Source organism: Neofelis nebulosa, chromosome 9 (genome assembly GCF_028018385.1).
Source record: "Neofelis nebulosa isolate mNeoNeb1 chromosome 9, mNeoNeb1.pri, whole genome shotgun sequence".
Classification (NCBI taxonomy): domain Eukaryota; kingdom Metazoa; phylum Chordata; class Mammalia; order Carnivora; family Felidae; genus Neofelis; species Neofelis nebulosa.
In genome coordinates this window covers 129,292,585-129,310,747 of record NC_080790.1, presented here as the reverse complement: position 1 = coordinate 129,310,747, position 18,163 = coordinate 129,292,585, and the positions used below count along the sequence as shown (strand labels likewise).

At 42.3% G+C, this 18,163-nt stretch overlaps 2 protein-coding genes across 15 annotated transcripts in view; one reads left to right on the top strand and one right to left on the bottom strand.

Moving 5' to 3' along the window:
- STAU1 (staufen double-stranded RNA binding protein 1) overlaps positions 1–18,163 on the top strand; it is an 84,418-nt gene that overhangs the window by 42,207 nt on the left and 24,048 nt on the right. For 5 of the 14 annotated variants that reach the window (XM_058685894.1, XM_058685902.1, XM_058685896.1 and 2 more), the window contains 5 exons: positions 3,427–3,703; positions 5,461–5,585; positions 8,564–8,768; positions 10,617–10,755; positions 12,608–12,794. In XM_058685894.1, the coding sequence (XP_058541877.1) occupies positions 3,511–3,703; positions 5,461–5,585; positions 8,564–8,768; positions 10,617–10,755; positions 12,608–12,794 (849 nt within the window). In that variant the 5' untranslated portion in view covers positions 3,427–3,510. Of the gene's footprint in view, positions 1–3,426; positions 3,704–5,460; positions 5,586–8,563; positions 8,769–10,616; positions 10,756–12,607; positions 12,795–18,163 lie in introns of those variants that run through there. The other 9 variants (XM_058685906.1, XM_058685899.1, XM_058685905.1 and 6 more) reach the window with 7 other exon arrangements.
- On the bottom strand, positions 14,258–14,593 carry LOC131485899 (large ribosomal subunit protein eL38). The gene has a single exon (XM_058685908.1). The coding sequence runs from the start codon at positions 14,508–14,510 to the stop codon at positions 14,298–14,300; it is 213 nt and encodes a 70-aa protein (XP_058541891.1). The 5' UTR covers positions 14,511–14,593; the 3' UTR covers positions 14,258–14,297.

Here is an 18,163-nt window from a genome sequence, read left to right as displayed (position 1 = left end):
ATCACTGCTGAGTGAGGAATTTGCATTTGTGCCTCATCACTTTTTAACACATTACTTGTAATCTCTTTCTTTCTTTATTTTGAAAGAGAGAGTGAGAGTGTGCGTGTGAGCAGGGGAGGCGCAGAGAGAAAACGAGAAAGAATCTCAAGCAGGATCTGCCCTGTCAGCATAGAGCCCCATGTGGGGCTCGATCTCACGGTTGGTGCGATCACGACCTGAGCCAAAATCAAGTCAGATGCTCAACCGACTGAGCCACCCAGGCACCCCACATAGATATAATTTCTTAAAACCGCTATTGTAGTATTCATGTGCCCATATTCCCCTTGCCTACTACCCATTAAAAAGTACTTGACACTTGTAAAAAGGAAGCTGCCAGCCAAAGTGAGACTCTTTGTTTTTATAAGAAGACTTTTGTGTCACCAAGCTAAATTTGGGACTTGGGGGAGTTGGAATTAGGAGTCTTTTAAAAAAGATGGTACCCCTAACTCTGCCCTATCACTCCTCTGTGTTATAGTGCTGATTATTTGTGCTAGATAAATATAAGGATTTGAGAATAAGATGAACATATTATCCTGAGTTGGTGTCTAAAGCTCTTCAAATAAGAGAAACCAGGAGATTAAAGGCCCTCATCTGTGCCGGAGGCAGGGAAAGAGCAACGCAACACAGGCTTAACAGTTAAAGGTGTTTCCAGAGCTGGGGAAAACTGGTCTTTGTGTTTTCAATTTTCAACCTAATTTTACTGTGTGTAAAATATTGTTCTTTTATAAGTAGACTAACAAATCATTTTAATCTCTTTTGAGTCCCTAATGTGTCTGGTGGAAAGTAATCCTTAAAGATAGGCTCAAAAGAAAAGACAAGTTTTCATTTAAGGTTTTAATCTTCGGAACAGAGTACTGAACAGCAACAGATTCTACATTTATACAGAAGTAGTATCTCCAGAATTCTATGATTCCACTAAATGCTGCTGTGAACTGTATAATTAGCAGTAGTGAAAAGCTTTATTTGTTCAAATTATGTGGGTAAATAGTATATTTTACCCTATTTGTAAACTACGTTAGCTGCCTGGCTTCTCTTTGGGAGAGGAACATCTGTTTGGGTAAAATATTAGCCTCAAAAATTTTTTTAGAGCCTTTTGAAATGAAAAGGAGATTTTCTTTTCCTAAAAATATAAGCTATTTATTAAATTAGTAATATTTTATTTTGTTGGTTGGTATATGTATACTCAAAATAGCATCCCTGGTCCCTCTATCCACTAGATCCCAGTAGGTCATCCCATCCTCCAGTTGTGACAAACAATATCTCCAGACATTGTAAGATGTCTTTGGGGCCGAAAATTGTCACCTCTGTAGAACCACTGCGTTAGCTTCTCTTTTCAGGCTTAAAGACACATAGAAGTGTTCATGTGCTAATGAGTACTGTTTGTTGAACTTTACTATTGGTCATGGTGGAAATTAAAAATTTGTAAAGTACACAGTCTTACTAGGGTTTTAGGAAATTTCTATTTGCAGTTTTGAACTACTTGTTTCCACCAGTTGTTATAAAGATACAATGCCAGGTGAAGATGAGGTTAACATTTTGGGGGCAGTCTTAATTAAAGGCCATTTGTTCCCTTTTTCAACTTCTAGAAAATCTGTGTATTTATGTCTGTGACTGGAGATGCTGGTTGTGGCCCTGCTGTAGACAGCATTAGCCCAAACAGATCCCCTGGGGCCCTACCCTTTCTAAATTTAGTTCATTCATTCAGTCTCCTCCTCTGAGAGCCACCCAGGGCAGGGTTGGGTTGCTGTTTATGGGATGCAGGTAGGCTCTGGAGCAGACGCTTTGCTTTTGACTTATTTTTTGACCTGTAACCAGCGGTTGGTGTTGCGCAGTTGTGAGTGCACTATAGATGATTTGGGGAAGGGGTGGGGGGAAATGCCATTGAGGCAAAGTGTAGAAAGAGGGAGTGCAGGTGGGTGGGGGGGCATTGAGAGAGAAATATTTCTATTTTGACAGCTGAAGGAAATCAGAATAATGACACAAGGTCCTAGCTAATTTCTGGGTGGTTCTGGACTTGTTTCTTGACATTGGCAACGTGTCTGCCAGAACAGTTATCTAGTCTTCAGTGGACCTCGTCTGTCACTTTGTTCTGACTCCAAAAGTAAACAAAGGAATAACTGCAGTATGGGGGATTTTGGTGAACAAGGTGGTGCTTAGGTCTGTATATCCAAAGTCACGTTTCAGCTGAGGTATTTGGGTTGTTGTTTTTAGTTTTGCAGTTCTTTTTGCTCTCAGCAAGAGAGAATGTGCCAGAACTTCTCAAGTAACTTAATTGTGGTCCTTCATCTCTTTCTAAAGATCCAGCTTTAATTAAAAATCATCTTGAGACTGTTAAAAAAAATTAAAGTAACACTCTGTAATAGAACTTTTGATTTGTTTGCTGGTTTCTGTTTTGATTGCCTTTTTCTACTCTTTGTTGCTACTGGTTATTTTTGAGTACTTTTGACTTGCTTAAACATTTTCAGCTTTTTGAAGGATGGCCATGAACGTAAGCAGAACTGCCCTTATTTTTGACTTAGGAGGAAATTTAAATGTAATAGAAGTAATGCGTTTGGAACTTATAAGATGAAGTAAACCATCTCCTCTGCTTCCTGGGTCCCACTGCCCAGCCACACCAATGAAATGGCCAGTCTGAAATCTGTTCCTCTCTTCTTCCTCTTTGCCACTTTTGCTTTTAATAGTACAAAGGCTATAGAATGTTCTTTACTATTCAGATGATTTCTCAGGATCTTGCATATTAATGTAGATGCAACAGTTTTGTTTGTGGTCTGTAACTAAATGAGACCGTCTAGACAAACCTCAGAGGAAAAAAAAATAGATCTTTTGTCATCACGAGGAAAAAGCAGCAGCAAAAGTGAGAAACTCTTCTCTTTCTTCAGTGAGCTTAAAGGAAAACTGTAAGGGTGCCAGTCAGCACATGGCCCTTCCATGGAAGCAGTGTTTACAAATTCCGCATTAAAGGGTCTTATGAACCCATTTTGCTTTCAGCTTCTTACAGTTTTGAGGCCAGAAATCTTTACCATATTCTATATGGTATGGAAAGCCTCTCCGTATTTTTTAATTTGCCATTTTGAATATAAACTATAGTTCATAGTTCTTAATATTCAATAATGAATGTCATTTCACCCTACTGGATTCTCTTTATAAAATGAACACGCAGAGCATATGGGTATTGTAAGTCCTCTAAAAGCGCTGTGAGAAAGTCACAAGGCCAGGAACCTCACTGTATACCAAGGAGAGAAACACTTCTAATACATCAACATAGCTACAGGCCTAACGGGACTGATTTCATTCTTGAGTAGGTGACACCAACTTTGACTGAATATTGGCGATTACATATCTCCTCTATAATTTACCTTTTTATTTTCTTTCCCTTACAACTTTTAGGTAGAACTTTAGACTTCATAGCACTGAATTAACCTGCACTGAAAGCTGTTTACCTGCAGTTGTTCACTTTTGTTGAAAGTGACCATGTCTCAAGTTCAAGTGCAAGTTCAGAACCCATCTGCTGCTCTCTCAGGGAGCCAAATACTGAACAAGAACCAGTCTCTTCTCTCACAGCCTTTGATGAGTATTCCTTCTACTGCTAGCTCTCTGCCCTCTGAAAATGCAGGTAGACCTATTCAAAACTCTGCATCTGTCACACCCACCAGTGCAGCTGCAGGTAAGCGTATGAATCCACGTGTCTTCTTTTTCAAATGTTTTCTTAGCCTGTTTTCTGATCTGATAAATAGACTGCAGATGTAGGGAACTCTCACATTACCTTCAAGAAGCAGAAGAAAGTATTAACATCCATGCTGCTTTTTTCCAGATATAAAACACTGGTTGTGTATTGGGTTGAGGGAGGCCTGAGTTGACAGACCACTTCAGAGTGTAAGAAAGAGAATTGAAAAGTAAACTATAAAACCTAGTTGGTTATAAAGTGGTGTCTAGCAGAAAGAATTGAACAGTAAATACCACTCTGGATATTTGTTGTTTTATGGGAAAATTCTGCTTTAAAAACTATTTCCCAGAACTGACCACGAATTCTTGTATGTGTGAGCCTCCATTTTATATGCCTCTGAGATTACATCCCAGGCAAGGGGGCGGCCACATTTACTGGAAAGCCAGAGAGTATTGGCATTTGTTAGTTTTTATTTTGAACAAGTGAGTTTAAGTTGAGGTTCCAGAGGTAGTTCAGAAATCACAGTGAGGACCCATTAGAAATTGAACACTGAAGCAGAGAGTTTTAGAGAGGGAGTAAGTTCGGAAGCATTTAAATCTGATTATTAAGAAAATAAAAAAGGACTAAATGTGCTTGTTGATGGGGCGCCTGGCCGGCTCAGTCAGTAGAGCACGTGACCCTTGATCTTGGTCATGAGTTCGAGCCCTGCATTGGGTGTGGAGATTACTTAAAAAACAAAACTAAAAAAGGAAATAATAGCAAATAAATGTGCTCATCGGTGAGAAAAGACTTGAAACACCTGAAAAATAAACAGACCTGAAAACAAATGTTCTGCTTCCCAACCCTCCCCCAACGTGGTAAAACCAATTAAATGGGGTGTCAGCATGGGTGTCTCCATGCCAGAGTCACCTTCTAACCCATCTCTCAACCCCTTGTGTTTGACAATTTCCCTTGCATTTCCTCTTTCATTTCTCGTTTCCTTTACTTTATAAACCTGTTCTTAGAGTGTTGGCTCACCCCACTCTCAGCTGCATGGCATCTGTCACCCTACCTCTAGACTTCCGTGGATTGGCTCACCGGGTAGCAGTCTTGACTGGTCCTAATACCCTAAGAATTCAGTTTTCCCCAAATTTGCCGTCACAGACCATCTTAAAAGGAAATGTTACAGACTGTGTCAGTCCTCTGGGATTTACCGCCTTTTCTTCTAATGTGTTCTTATATCCACATCCTATTACTCCTGCCCACCACGGACATTTTATTTTACTTGTAGAATTCTCTGAAGTAGGTAAGGTCTGAGAATGGCAGTGAGACACTAGCTGTGTAGAAGGCGACAGTCATTGTTTGAGAGATGGCATTGGCACGTTGACTTTTGCGAAATAAACCGGGTACAGCTGACAGCTGTTGTGGGAACCAGTGTGTCTGTGCTCAGAAGACCTCCTTGTTATCCCCTTGGTTGGTTATAATACCAGGGCTGCCTCTGATTTAAATCTTGCTTGCCTGCCACGGTTTAGTTACTCCCCTGCCTTCTGTTCTCTCTTTGGGAGACCTGCCCTCTCCTAGGTTACCTGGCTTCAGCTGGTCCGGAGAAGACCCCAGCTGTGTCTTCAGGCAGGTGCCCCCTTGTGGTTTGCAGCTGTGCGTCACTGCTGCTCTGAATCCTTAAGACCTTCCGTTTTCCCCTCTTTTTTCGTGTCCCTGGGAGAGCAGCAGTCCTGTATACTGCTAGTTGACTTCATTGCTCTTACGTTATTTTTCAGTTCCTTCTAGCATGGCACACCCCAAAGAGAAAACCCCAATGTGTCTTGTGAATGAGTTAGCCCGTTTCAACAAGATTCAGCCTGAGTATAAGCTTTTGCGTGAGCAAGGTCCAGCTCACTGTAAGGTAAATATTGTCCATACTGCTTGTGCATTTATAACCCACCAGGAATGTTTTCTGTTTTTTATACTGCTCACGTGGTGCTGTGGTTCAGAATACATATTTTCAAACCACTGAGGCTGTCTTCAGGAGATGCCAAAGTATAGATTTTTGGCAAGTTGCTTCCCTTGACCCTTGCAGAATGGGTCAAAGAAAAGATATGCTTCTTTTTGGGAACTCCAGTTAGTATGTGGTTGTGTTTAGGATTCTGAGTAGAGACCATTCCCAGGCCCCTGTGAATGATTTCCCGTGAATTTTCCAGGCTCTGGGTCTCCTGGCTGCAGCCTGCCTCTGGCTCCTTTCCCGCTTGTTTTCACGTGTACCTTAGGCTGGGCCGGGATAGGAGGGGAACAGGAAATCCATTTTCCCACTTGTTAGCCATCCAGGTAAAAGGTTTGAAAATGAGAGGTAGAAATTAGTTTCAAAGTGAGTCAGTCCTTTGGACTGTCTCTGACTTCACTTATCCTTGTCCTTCCCCTTATCTTAGAGAATGGAAGACTGTAACTTAAATTTTTTACTATTTGCCATTTAGGAATTCAGTCTTTGAAGCTTGTTTGATAATGTAAATCTTGGAACTTAAATGTGTGCATATCTGGCTTTATCTTTGCAGCTGCAGTATGAGAGAGGGTGTGGTATGAGAGAAGGAATCCGGCCTCCTATTTCTGATCCTAGGCTTGCAGTAAACATAATTAAGGATGAATTATTGGTCTCTTTATGCCTCATTTTTCTTGACGTGCAAACCTCAGGCCTTGAATGATATCAAGTTTCTCTTTTAATTTGACTAAAAGTAACATCAGCCACAATCCTAAATAGGTACCTTAGTGTGGTGAGGTGAGTCACCTTTGGTGTCAGGCAAATCTGGGTTTAAATCTCAGCTCCTTACTGGCTATGTGACCTTGGGCAAGCTACTGCTGTTTTTTGAACCTCAGTTTCCTCATCTGTAAAATGGGGATAATACCTACCCAAATGGGTTTACTGTGACAGTTAAACCAGAGAATATATGTTAAAGTGTGGAGCACAATGCCTGACAGTTAGTAAATGCTTGAGAGATGGTAGCTATTACTATTATGCATTTCAGAAACAAATTTCTACTCACATGAAGCTAGTTTTCACATTTTTCTAAAGCATAGTGATATTTGAAAGGTTTCTTTACTTTTGGAAGGCAATTAGTGATTTCCTATAACTTCTGTTTCTTCTACAGGATTTTTTTTGCAGACCTTAACTTTGGGATTCCCTTTTATTAACTGTTCTTGGTATTTTTTGAAATATGTACTTTCTCACCTAACCTTTAGTGGTGCGTTAGGTAATTTGGCTGTGTGTTCAATCTGTAACTGCACTTTTATTTACAAGTTGTTCAAAGACGAGAAGTTATTCCCTCCTCGGTGACTATTACACTATTTATTTAAAAATCAGTGGTCTGGTGTACTTTTAATTCTATTAAAACCAAGATTCTAACCTTGTTACCAACCCTCTACACAGAAAGGCAGCAGAGTGGCAACAGCGCTGACGGGAAAAGTCCTGGAGAAAGGCAAAACTGTTAATGGAATTAACTCTTTTTTGTTTTTTAGCTTTTTCCCTTTAAATGTCTTTCCACGAATGGATCATGAAAATGCCCCAGGGATTCCACAGCGTAGGCTTCTGCTGTTTGGCTGTTAGGCCAGCCAGGATTTTCAGTCCATGCTAGTGGTGCCTAAATGAGTAACCTTGTGAACTGCAGCAGAAATACAGGGGACCCCTAGTGTTTCCACTGGGGTGAAGGATTCTTTAATTTTCCCGCTTTAGTGGAAGCTGTGTACTGAGGGAATCCTGAAGTTAAGACCTACAAGAAAAATCAGCTGTGAAGGCACATCGCGCCCATCCCTTTAGGCACCAAATTTAAATGATCTGGACATGTTCAGAGGAGCACATTTGACATTAAATTATTCACAGTAAATTATTTGCAAATGAAACAGTGATATCCAGTGATAAAGAAAAGCAGAAAAACAAAAGCTCCAGTTGGTTTTGCTAAATTCCTAAGTAGTGAGTCTCAAACTTTGCAGTGCATCAGAATCACTAGGGGAGCTTTTTAAAGAACACTTGCCTAGGGTCTCCACTCTTGCTTCTCAGTCGAAGTCCCTGGACATGTATATTTTAGTAAGCTTCCTAAGATAAGCACCAAAGTTAAAGAATCACTGTGCTATGATGGGTTATAGTTTTTGACAGAATATTCAGTTCTGATAGGATTAACATAACCTAATTTCAAGAACAGAGTGTGTATTTGGGTAACCTTTATACTTAAAAAGGAATAAAGAGGCTTGCCATTGTCAGCGTTTGCTGAGGGCAAAATCAGCTGTTTTGGATGCCTCCTTGAGTTCAGAAACGTTTCTAGATCTTTGCTTGCTACAGATTGGATTTTCTTCCCCAAATGGAGGCAGTGTCTGAATAGTATAGTCTTAGGAAAATAGAAGGCAACTTTTTAGAACCTGGCTCACATTCCCAAATTCATTCACGTTTTTGTCCTGCTAGGGTTGTTTTCAGACAAGAGACCACAAACACAAGAACATCAAAACAAATGTCTTAATTTGCATGAGATACTACTTTGTGTCTAAATCAAGTTTGCTGAATTTCTTCCCTGAGAAGTAATTGGAAGACAATTTCTGTTTGGCTGACTTCCAAATCAGCATCTAATATTTTAATATAGGGGAAAACATTTTTTTTTAATCTCTGTACTTACCTCCATTTTTCAAAGCATGGTTTTGTCATAGAGTGTTGTTCAATGCCAGTCAATGAGACATGTATCTTTTTGTGTTTATAAAAATAACAAAAAATGGGAGTGAGGGAGTAATTTGCCAAGGTAATGACCAGGCTTTTTAAACCATGACCATAAACAATGTTCCAGGTCCAAGCGACATATTACAGTCAACCTCAGGTATCGTGAATTGAGAGCTCACAATTTTCATTTGTAGGTGTTTACAGTACAGCTAACACTTGGAGATCAGCACTGGGAAGCTGAAGGAACTAGTGTTAAAAAAGCCCAGCACACAGCTGCTGCCAAAGCTTTGGAAGGAACAAAATTTCCTAAACCCATAGTCCGCCCTTTTCGTAGCGAAGGAAGGAATCCAGGTATTATGCGTGGGCCAAGACAGGTTCCTTTCAGAAGTGTGCCTAGAGGTACCCATTTAGTATGTATATGCATTCTTTCATAACTAACTTACTGACTTTGCAAGCACGGTTTCTACACTACCAGTGGCAAACGCTTACCTTTTTAGAATCCTTAACCATACTCCAAAGCATTGGTTCCCAGTCTCTGGTCCCTTGACTCTTGAGGATCTGGAAAGAAGGTCCTCAGAGGTAGTGGTGTCACCAAACAATTGCTAAGATTGCAGAGAAGCCTAGTGAAAAAATTGCCAAGAATGTAGGCCTTAGCTGGAATCACTTCAACCCAGTGTGGAAATACCAATTATAACATGTTGATCAGAAACGCAGATTGTCATTTACACGTCTCCTGATCATCAAAAAGAATGAGAAAATGACTTAAACATGTATTACTTAAATACTATTAGTAGATAACACCTCTTCAAACAAGGGACCGAAGGAGAGAGAAGACTAATAAAGAAGAGCTTCTGGTAAAAGCTTGGGGACCATTGACCTGTTGCTGTGGATGGAAGTGGCTGAGCCACGTTACCATCAGGCACACGAAGCCATCCCAGTCCCTTTGTACGTAGGAAGGAATCCGGGAGATTTTAGCCACACCTTCCTTGTTGCTTTTGATTTCTTTGTGGTATTTCAGATTCATTCTCCACTGCAGGTAAATTTTATGGGTCAGAACTGTTCTTGAGATGATTCAGGTTATGCTTAGTGAGAACCTGTATGAATCCTCTAAAAAATATAATTCTGAAAGTAAGAAGAGAGGCTGGTTACTTCTGTGACCTTTTGATTTTGCAAATCCAAAAATATTCTTATAAATTTGATTCATGCACTAAATTTAGTTGAACCAGTTCCTAGTACAGAAGCAAGTCTTTTTTGTTGCTGTTGTTTTCTTCTACATACCTCCTAAAGAGGCATTTTAAAGTGGCTTTTTGTGTGCATTTAAGTTGAACTTTGCCATTGCTAGTGTTGTTCTGTGTTTGATGTGAAAGTGTTGTTCTTAGACGTGATTGTGCGCTCACACTACTCTTTCCAGCCTGGTTTTTCTTTTAAATGTTTTTAAAGGTTTATGAATTGGATGAACTGAGAGAAAAAAAAAAATTGGGAAACGAACAGTGTGTGTTTTCTACAGTTGATGATTGTGAGATATTATACTTGCTCTTATTTATATGGAAACAGAACTCCTTTTCCTAACAAGTATTCTCACAGGTCAAATCCCATCGTAAATACTGAGATTGGAAATATCTGAATGTTTTGTGACCCTCATCTGACTTCTCCAGATAGAATTTACTTGCCTCCTCCTTCTTAATTCCACACCTTTCCTTATAGCACACCTCCTGTTGGTCCTCTGGGGGTAAGAATTGTGTCCCTTAGCACAGTGCTTTCCATCCAGTTACTGCTTAGTAAGTGCATTGTTCGATGAAGTAGTGTGCAATAAACATACTTCTAAGTGTAAGCCAATAACCCAGCAAGTCAGTACAACCAGAGTTCTATCGGCTAAGGATTCCCAAACAGTAAAATGACTTGGACAGTCACATGGGATTTTTGTTTAATCGTGGAATTCGATGTGTATTGGAACTGATATCTAATAACTGGAATGAGTGACTTTCTCTGGTAATGTCTTATGCTAGTTGCTGCCCCTCTAATAGCTCTTACACTGTATTTTGTGCTGTTGACTGTGTATTAATATCTAGAAATCACAGCAGATTCTTGGATTTCCTGACCTGATGCCTAGCAGTGAAGTACTTAGATACTTTCCTGAAATGCATTATGAATCCAGTTAGTAGAAAGCATGCTGTTCTTTCTGATTTTAGTAACTGTCATTCTCATGTCAGAAAATAACCAGTTCTCTGTGTTGATTCTGTGTTGCAGAAAGCATAACCCCTACTGTAGAGCTAAATGCACTGTGCATGAAACTTGGAAAAAAACCAATGTATAAGCCTGTCGACCCTTACTCTCGGATGCAGTCCACCTATAACTACAACATGAGAGGAGGTGCTTATCCCCCAAGGTATGTGCCTGTTTTACTTATTTATAGGGCAAGAGAGAACGGAGGAGGGGCAGAGAGAGGAGGAGAGAATCCCAAGCAGTCTCCACACCTGGCACGGAGCCCAACGCGGGGCTGCGTCTCACAACCGTGAGACCGTGACATGAGCCGAACCCAAGAGTTGGACGCTCAACCGACTGAGCCACCCAGGTGCCGCTGTTTGTTTTAAGTACAGGTGAAGATGTGTCTCATTCCTGACATGGAAGAAGAAAATCTGTAGATTGTGGAGCGCACAACGATTCGGTCATCTTTGGGCTTGCCAAATGCTGAAGTCCTCTTAATCGTGGTGCCTTTGGAACTGTGTCTTGATGCTTGCTCCTTTACCTTCTGTCACTGGCAAGAGCCTGAGTGTGCTCCTCACTAGCAGTATGGCTGTGCCCTGAAACCATCTGGTTAAAGATCACCTTTGTAACGGCTTCTTGTAACTGAGTCATATTTGAGCGTGATTCCCACAAACACCAAGATTCTCAGCATTCATAGATTTGTTGAGTATTGTTTACTGGGTACTTTTTGGCTTCGAATTTATGTGGTTTGTAACAGCTTTGGAGTACAGGTCCAGCAAAATACTAATCGAAACCTGAAACTATGTGTAAAAAGCCTCCTGTTGGCAATCATAAGACGTTAGCGGACAGGTTGATGATGGGAATGGAAGTCTTCCTTTCCCTGCCTGACTTGAATGAAGGCAAAGCCACTTAAAAAATGTAAGCTCTGGGGGCGCCTGGGTGGCTCATTCAGTTAAGCAGCCGACTCTTGATTCCAGCTCAGGTCGTGATCTCACAGTCTGTGAGTTTCGAGCCCTGCATTGGGCTCTGCGCTGTCAGATTCTTGGGATTCTTCTCTCCCCCCCCCCCCCTCCCTCCACCCCTCCCCTGTTCGTTTTCTCTCCGTCTCTCTAAATAAACTTTAAAAAATGTAAGCTCTGGGGGCGCCTGGGTGGCGCAGTCGGTTAAGCGTCCGACTTCAGCCAGGTCACGATCTCGCGGTCCGTGAGTTTGAGCCCCGCGTCGGGCTCTGGGCTGATGGCTCGGAGCCTGGAGCCTGTTTCCCATTCTGTGTCTCCCTCTCTCTCTGCCCCTCCCCCGTTCATGCTCTGTCTCTCTCTGTCCCAAAAAATAAATAAAAAACATTGAAAAAAAAAAAAATTAAAAAAAAAAAAAATGTAAGCTCTGACATGTAGAGGCCAGGTTCTGCCAGGCTGTAGGCTGTTGGGATTTCTAGAAATGAGGGTCCTTCCAAAAAAATTTCTGTTAAAAAATTCCCAGGGGTACCTGGGTGGCTCATTCGGTTAGGCATTAGACTCTTGATTCCGGCTCAGCTCATAATCTCGTGGTTTGTGGGTTTGAGCCCCACACCGGGGTCTGCGCTGCGTGGAGCCTCCTTAGGAGTGTCTCTCTCTCTTTCCCTCTCTCTCAAAATAAATACATAAAGCATTAAAAAAAAATTCCCAGGCTTTTCTGGAGACAGGCAAGGGTGTCTCTCAGATAGGAGAAAATAGAGCAAGTTTTCTACCTTGAGCCAAAGTCTAATTTTGTAAATTTGGGTTACATTATACATTGAACCCATGTAGTCTATAAGGTGTTTTTGTGGAACATAAGTTTGCTTGCTAGACAGTATTTGCCTATTCTGTGTGCCAGTTCTAATCCAGTGTAAGCTTGTGAAGTCTCTGGATATACCGATGAGGAGTCATTATTGGCAAGCAGGTCCTGATGTGATTAGGACCCGCGATGAAGGAAAGACCTGGGATTTGCCAGGGAACGTATGGGTGACTTACTGATCTGAGATTGTCATTCTGCTAAAACCCCCTTTTTACTTTCAGGTACTTTTACCCATTTCCAGTACCGCCTTTACTTTATCAAGTTGAGCTTTCTGTGGGAGGACAGCAGTTCAGTGGGAAAGGAAAGACAAGACAGGCTGCAAAACACGATGCTGCTGCGAAAGCCTTGCGGACCCTGCAAAGCGAGCCCCCACCGGAGAGGCTGGAGGTGAGGCGGGCGGGCGAGCAGGTGAGTGGTAAATGTGTCCTCTCCAGTGGCTTTTTCTGAGAAGCACTGAGAGCTGTCCGGAATTTTTGTGATTTGGCAGCTTGCATGATTTTGTACTCCATGGCCTTTTGGCCTTTCTTCCCCACCCCCCCTTAAAAAAATGTCTTAGCAAGAAAGTCAGATGCCTTCTTTTTCACTCTATGGCATAGTTTTGAGTGAACATGGTAGAAAGATTGTGACTCAATTGAGTTGTGAAGCACATGCGTGGAGGAATTCTTTGGTGGTAAAGGTTACTCTTGTCAGAACCTACTGCGGTTTATGGCACCAGCTTAGAGAGTTTTCTCAAGCCATTTTTGACCAGCTACTCTGACACATCAGAGTGCCGGTTATCTGTTGCTGCGTAATAAGCCATTACAAACTTTAGTGGCTTAACCACCTGTAGGCATTTATTTTGCTCACAAATCTGCCATTTAGGCAGGGCTTGGCACCCAGCTGGTCTCTCCTCTACACAGCTCTGGCTAAGGTGGCTCCACAGGGGCCAGAGGATCACTTTCAAGATGGCTCCCTCACAAGGCTGGTAAGTTGATGCTGGCTGTCTGCTGAGACTGAAGCAGGGGCTGTGGTCCTGAGAGGACCTCAGTTCCTCTCTTAACTACCCTGTGCAGAGACTGCTGACCCACGGGATGGGATGGTGCCGGGTTCCAAGTATCCTAGAAGACAGGAAATGGAAGCAGCTTCCAGTTTTCAAGGCCTGGGCCCAGAAATCCCCCACAGCATTGCTTCTGCTGTATTCTATAGGTCAAGCAGGCACGGAGCCCAGATTCAAAAGGAGGAGATACAGAAACTCACTTTTTATAATAAAGCAAAATTCACATAACATAAATTCACAGTTTTAACCAGTTTAAGCGTACGGCTCAGTCGCTTTTATTTGGTACGTTGACAATGTTAAGAACCTCACTTCTGGATGAGAAGAGTGTCAGAGAATTTGGGGGCCAGGTTTTAAAAATCCCACAGTGAGAATAGGTTTTTAACTCCTTGTGGCTAAATGGGAATCGAGGTCTTAGGAAATCAATGACTGTTTTTCGTTATGGTGTGTTTGCCCTTTCCAGTGTAATCACACATTTTACAATAGAGATAATCTGTTTCCAGGGTCCACTGAGGACCAAATAGAAGAGACTGTCACTTAGAAGAGGGGATTTCATGAAGTTAAAGGGATAAGCTTCTCACTGGTGAGATTTGTTAGAAGCAGTAGGTAGTGTAACTTGAGTCATCTTGGAGGCTTTTCGTTTTTTGACTTCGCCGCGGTGCTGATCTAATTGGAGTCAGATGGGCTGGTTGTTTCTCAGCTGCTCCTCGCCAGCAGTTGTTAAACGATCGCTGAGCCCTGGCATGTGGGTTGTCTGCTTCACAACCACTTGAGAAGTTTAAAAAAAATTCCTTGGTCCAACCCACACGATTTCTTTTTTTTTTTTTTTTTTTTGGAATTTTAAAAACTTTAATACAGTTCCAATCAGTGTGCCGGGTTCATTTCAGCTCCTTTACTGCCAAACCTGGGGGCAGGGACTGCTTCAGTTTCTCTGCCTTCTCTTTGTCTGTGATGACCAAAGTGTAAAGGTACCTGCTGCATCGGACTTTAAACTTCACATTATCCTTATTTTTCTTGATCTTGACGGACTTGGCATCCTTTCGCCTGGCCGTGAGCAGAAAGTCCTTGATTTCTTCAATCTTGCGAGGCATGGTTACGAGGGGCGCAGGCGACCGCGCGGCAGGCAGCGCCCAAGAGACACTCGCGGCGAGCGGCAAGAAGGGAGGACGGAAAAGCCCAACCCACACGATTTCTAATAGGAGTCTGTCTTTTGCCTTTTTTTTTTTTTTTTTTTTTTTTTTTAAATGTGCTCTTGCAGTAGCTCTAAAGCTCGGTCAGGGTTTGGGAACCACAGGTCCTAAGTATTATCGGTGCTTCCCCCTCAGCAGCCACCCCACTTTGAATGCTGCCTGGAAGTACCCACCCTTTTGCTGAAAAGGGAAGGTACCTGATTGGTGTCCCCGGTCTGACCCCATTACCCTGGAGCAGCGAGGTTGGCTCTGACCTGAGGGCAGAGGCTGGCACAGATGCACTCTCCTGGGCTGGGTTCCCCTGGCTCCTCTGCCGTCTGTATGGAGCTTTGCTGAGAGTAATGTTAAACCTCCTTGTGCCCCTGTTCTCGTTCTGTACGGTTTGAAGTAGAGACATTGCCCTTCAGAAACGGCTCAAAGACTGGGCTCACCCAGTGCTTCAGAAACAAGAGTCATCGAGTCAGATGAGACTTGCTTTGAGACAATAAAGGAAACACTTGGCCTCCCACCTCAACCAGGCCTCCTGATAGCTGGGTGGTAGGGCGTAAAGAGACATTATTAGAAGGGATCTTTAATTTTTTTCTTACAATGAATGCATGTAAACCATAAAAATTTTTAAATTGAAAAACAAAAATCGTTTATAGATTTGCTGCTTAATGGATGGATGATCACTATTAACATTTTGGTGGGTGTCAGTGCATACGTAAGTAAATACGTGTACCTGTCTAATGACAAAAGTGGGATGATATTGTATGGTAACCACTTTTTTTCACGGAACTGCTTATCATGGATCTGTTGTCATGCCATTTACTTCGAATTCCTTGGAGGACTCAAATTCAACTTGCATCTAGACACTTTTTAATAGCTACAGTGTGTTTCATTGTGTAAACATACCAGTTTATGTTTTCAACAGAGGCTTGGTTATTTAGATTGTTTGCAGTGTTCCCTTTTAGAAAATAGGTAGTGAGGAACGTTGTTGTAGTAAATCTTTGTGCATGGCTATGACATTTTTATGAGCCCAGACACGGAAGTAAATAGCCACTTGCATGGCAGTAAATATGACCAAGTTCTCAGAAGCATGGTGCCACTAAGAAGTCTGCCACCAGGGTGAGAGCAGCCTCTTTGCCTGTGGTCTGCCAGTATTGGAAATTGCGATTGTTTTTAGAGTTTCTTTATCTTGAGAGAGAGGGAGAGAGAGGATCCTAAGCAGGCCCTGCACTGCCAGCATAGAGCCTGATATGGGGCTCAGACTCATGAACTGTAAGATCATGACCTGAGCCAAAACCAATAGTCGGACACTTAACCAACTGAAGCACCCAGGCACCCCAGAAATTACAATTTTAAACAAATTGTTGATTTTGCTTTTGAAAGTATGTAGAGCATGTGATTGTGTGATAGATCAAGTTGTCTTCTCTAGAACATGGCCAATAAAAAGCCAGCAATTTATATCTATAAAGCAGGGGTTGTCTGGTTCCTTGACAACAGGGATCATGCTAGGCTTTGAGGAAAAAATCTGCCCCTTCCATGTTGGGGCTTCATGGAACAGAGCTGACAGATGTTAACATTAGAATCATCAAAGAGTGCGGCGAGTACTAAGGTAGAAAGTAGCAAGTATTAGAAGGGCATCAGATGTCTCATTTAGATTGGAGTAACGGCGATGCATTCAAGGAAGTTCTTTCTGAGGAAGCATCATTGAAGCAGAGACTAAAGATAAGCAGAAGAACAGCAGGAGCAGCTTGTGCAAAGGTCCTGCATTGGAAAAATGCCTTTCTTTGGGGTGCCCGGGTGGCTCAGTAGGTTGGGCTTCCGACTTTGGCTCGGGTCATGATCTCATGGTTCACCAGTTTGGGCACCGACCGCATCGGGCTCTGTGCTGACGGTTCAGAGCCCGCAGCCTGCTTCAAATTCCGTGTCTCCCTCTTTCTCTCTGCCCCTCCACCACCTGTTCTCTCTCTCTCAAAAATAAATAAAACATTTAAAAAAGTAAAAAAAAAAAAATGCCTTTTTTTTTTTTTTTTCCTTTCCTTTCCTTTCTTTCTTTCTTTCTTTTTTTTTTTTTTTAAATCCAAGGCTGTGGTAATAAACAATGGCTTACTCAGCGTCTGAGCTGTTAGGAGCAAGATGGCCAATAGCTACAGTATATGTAATAGACAAAACAGAGCTGACCTAATGTCCACTAGTAGGGAAGTGGTTAAATAAACAGATACATTCGTCAGAGGGAGTCCCGAGTGTGGTACGTCTGTACACATAGGCTTGAAAGGAAGCCCCTAATGTACTGAGAAGGAGGAGTCAAGAACCAGAGCTGTAATTTTGTAGATAGTGTGATCCTGTTTGTGTTTAATTAAAGTGCCAGCTACGTGTGTATGTAGGTATGTGTATATCTGTGTGTGGTTGTGCGGTTTCTGTCTTGAAGATTGTATCAAGCTTTAAAAGTTTTCTCTTGGTGGTAGTGGTAGAAGGCCGACTTGAGAAAAAACATTATACTCTTTGAGGGCCTTTCTGGTACTACTTTTGTGAAAATAAATTAGCTCTTCTGGTCTTGTTTTCACTTGGGCCAGGGACGTATTTAGCTGGGGCTTAAACTGAAATTGATTTTCATTATTCTGTCAGGATCCATGGGACCCAGTTTTCATGTCTGAGCTTCTTTTTCAAGCCTTGTAAGGATTGATATTGCAGGACTCGTATTCTTTTCTGGGGATCTTACAAAGAACAAAGGGAAAACGATTTTTTTTTTTTTTTACATATTTTCTTTAAAATTTTTTTTTTAACGTTTATTTTTGAGACAGAGAGAGACAAAGCATGAACGGGGGAGGGTCAGGGAGTGGGAGACACAGAATCTGAAACAGGCTCCAGGCTCCGAGCTGTCAGCACAGAGCCCGACGCGGGGCTCGAACTCACAGACCGCGAGATCATGACCTGAGCCGAAGTCAGCTGCTTAGCTGAATGAGCCACCCAGGCGCCCCAAGATTTATTTTTTAAGATAGAATAAAACTCCTTCTGTCTGGCAGTGATCATGTAGGTCCTTTGGACCCTTTTGTAAATCTTCACATTATGGAATCTAAATTTTCCTTTGTCTTGAAACATTTTGCTGTTTGTCATCCATTCCTAAATACACTAAGCAAGACTGAAATAAAAGGAGATGGAATTATGGTGACTCCCCAGGTGGATCATACAGTCGTGAAATAACTCACTACTGCCCCAGCCTTTGCTGTGCTTAATGCATCGCCTGGCACGCCGCCTCCTTCTTTCAGGAAGATGCAGAAGACGGGGGACACCGTCTTTTCCCTCTGCTGTTAGCTTTCTTTGAACTCAGGTGAGAATTTAGAACTTTTCTTTGTGTGCCTCTAATGGCCAAAAGAAGACCGTTGGCAGAGGAAGACCTGCCCACTCTTAGATGAGTGAGAAGGTGAACATGGAGGGACAAGCAGGGCCCGGGACTCGGCGATGGCTGTGGGATTGAGAGTTTCGGCGAATCTCAGCCTGCCGGTCTTCACGTGGGATCGATGGTAGGTTAGCTTCCCCAGACTTGGGAATCGGCGAGTGAACAGTATGTT

What these genes read in the sequence shown, in the direction of transcription:
- LOC131485899 (XM_058685908.1), bottom strand. Translation starts at nt 14,510, where the DNA reads ATGCCTCGCAAGATTGAAGAAATCAAGGACTTTCTGCTCACGGCCAGG.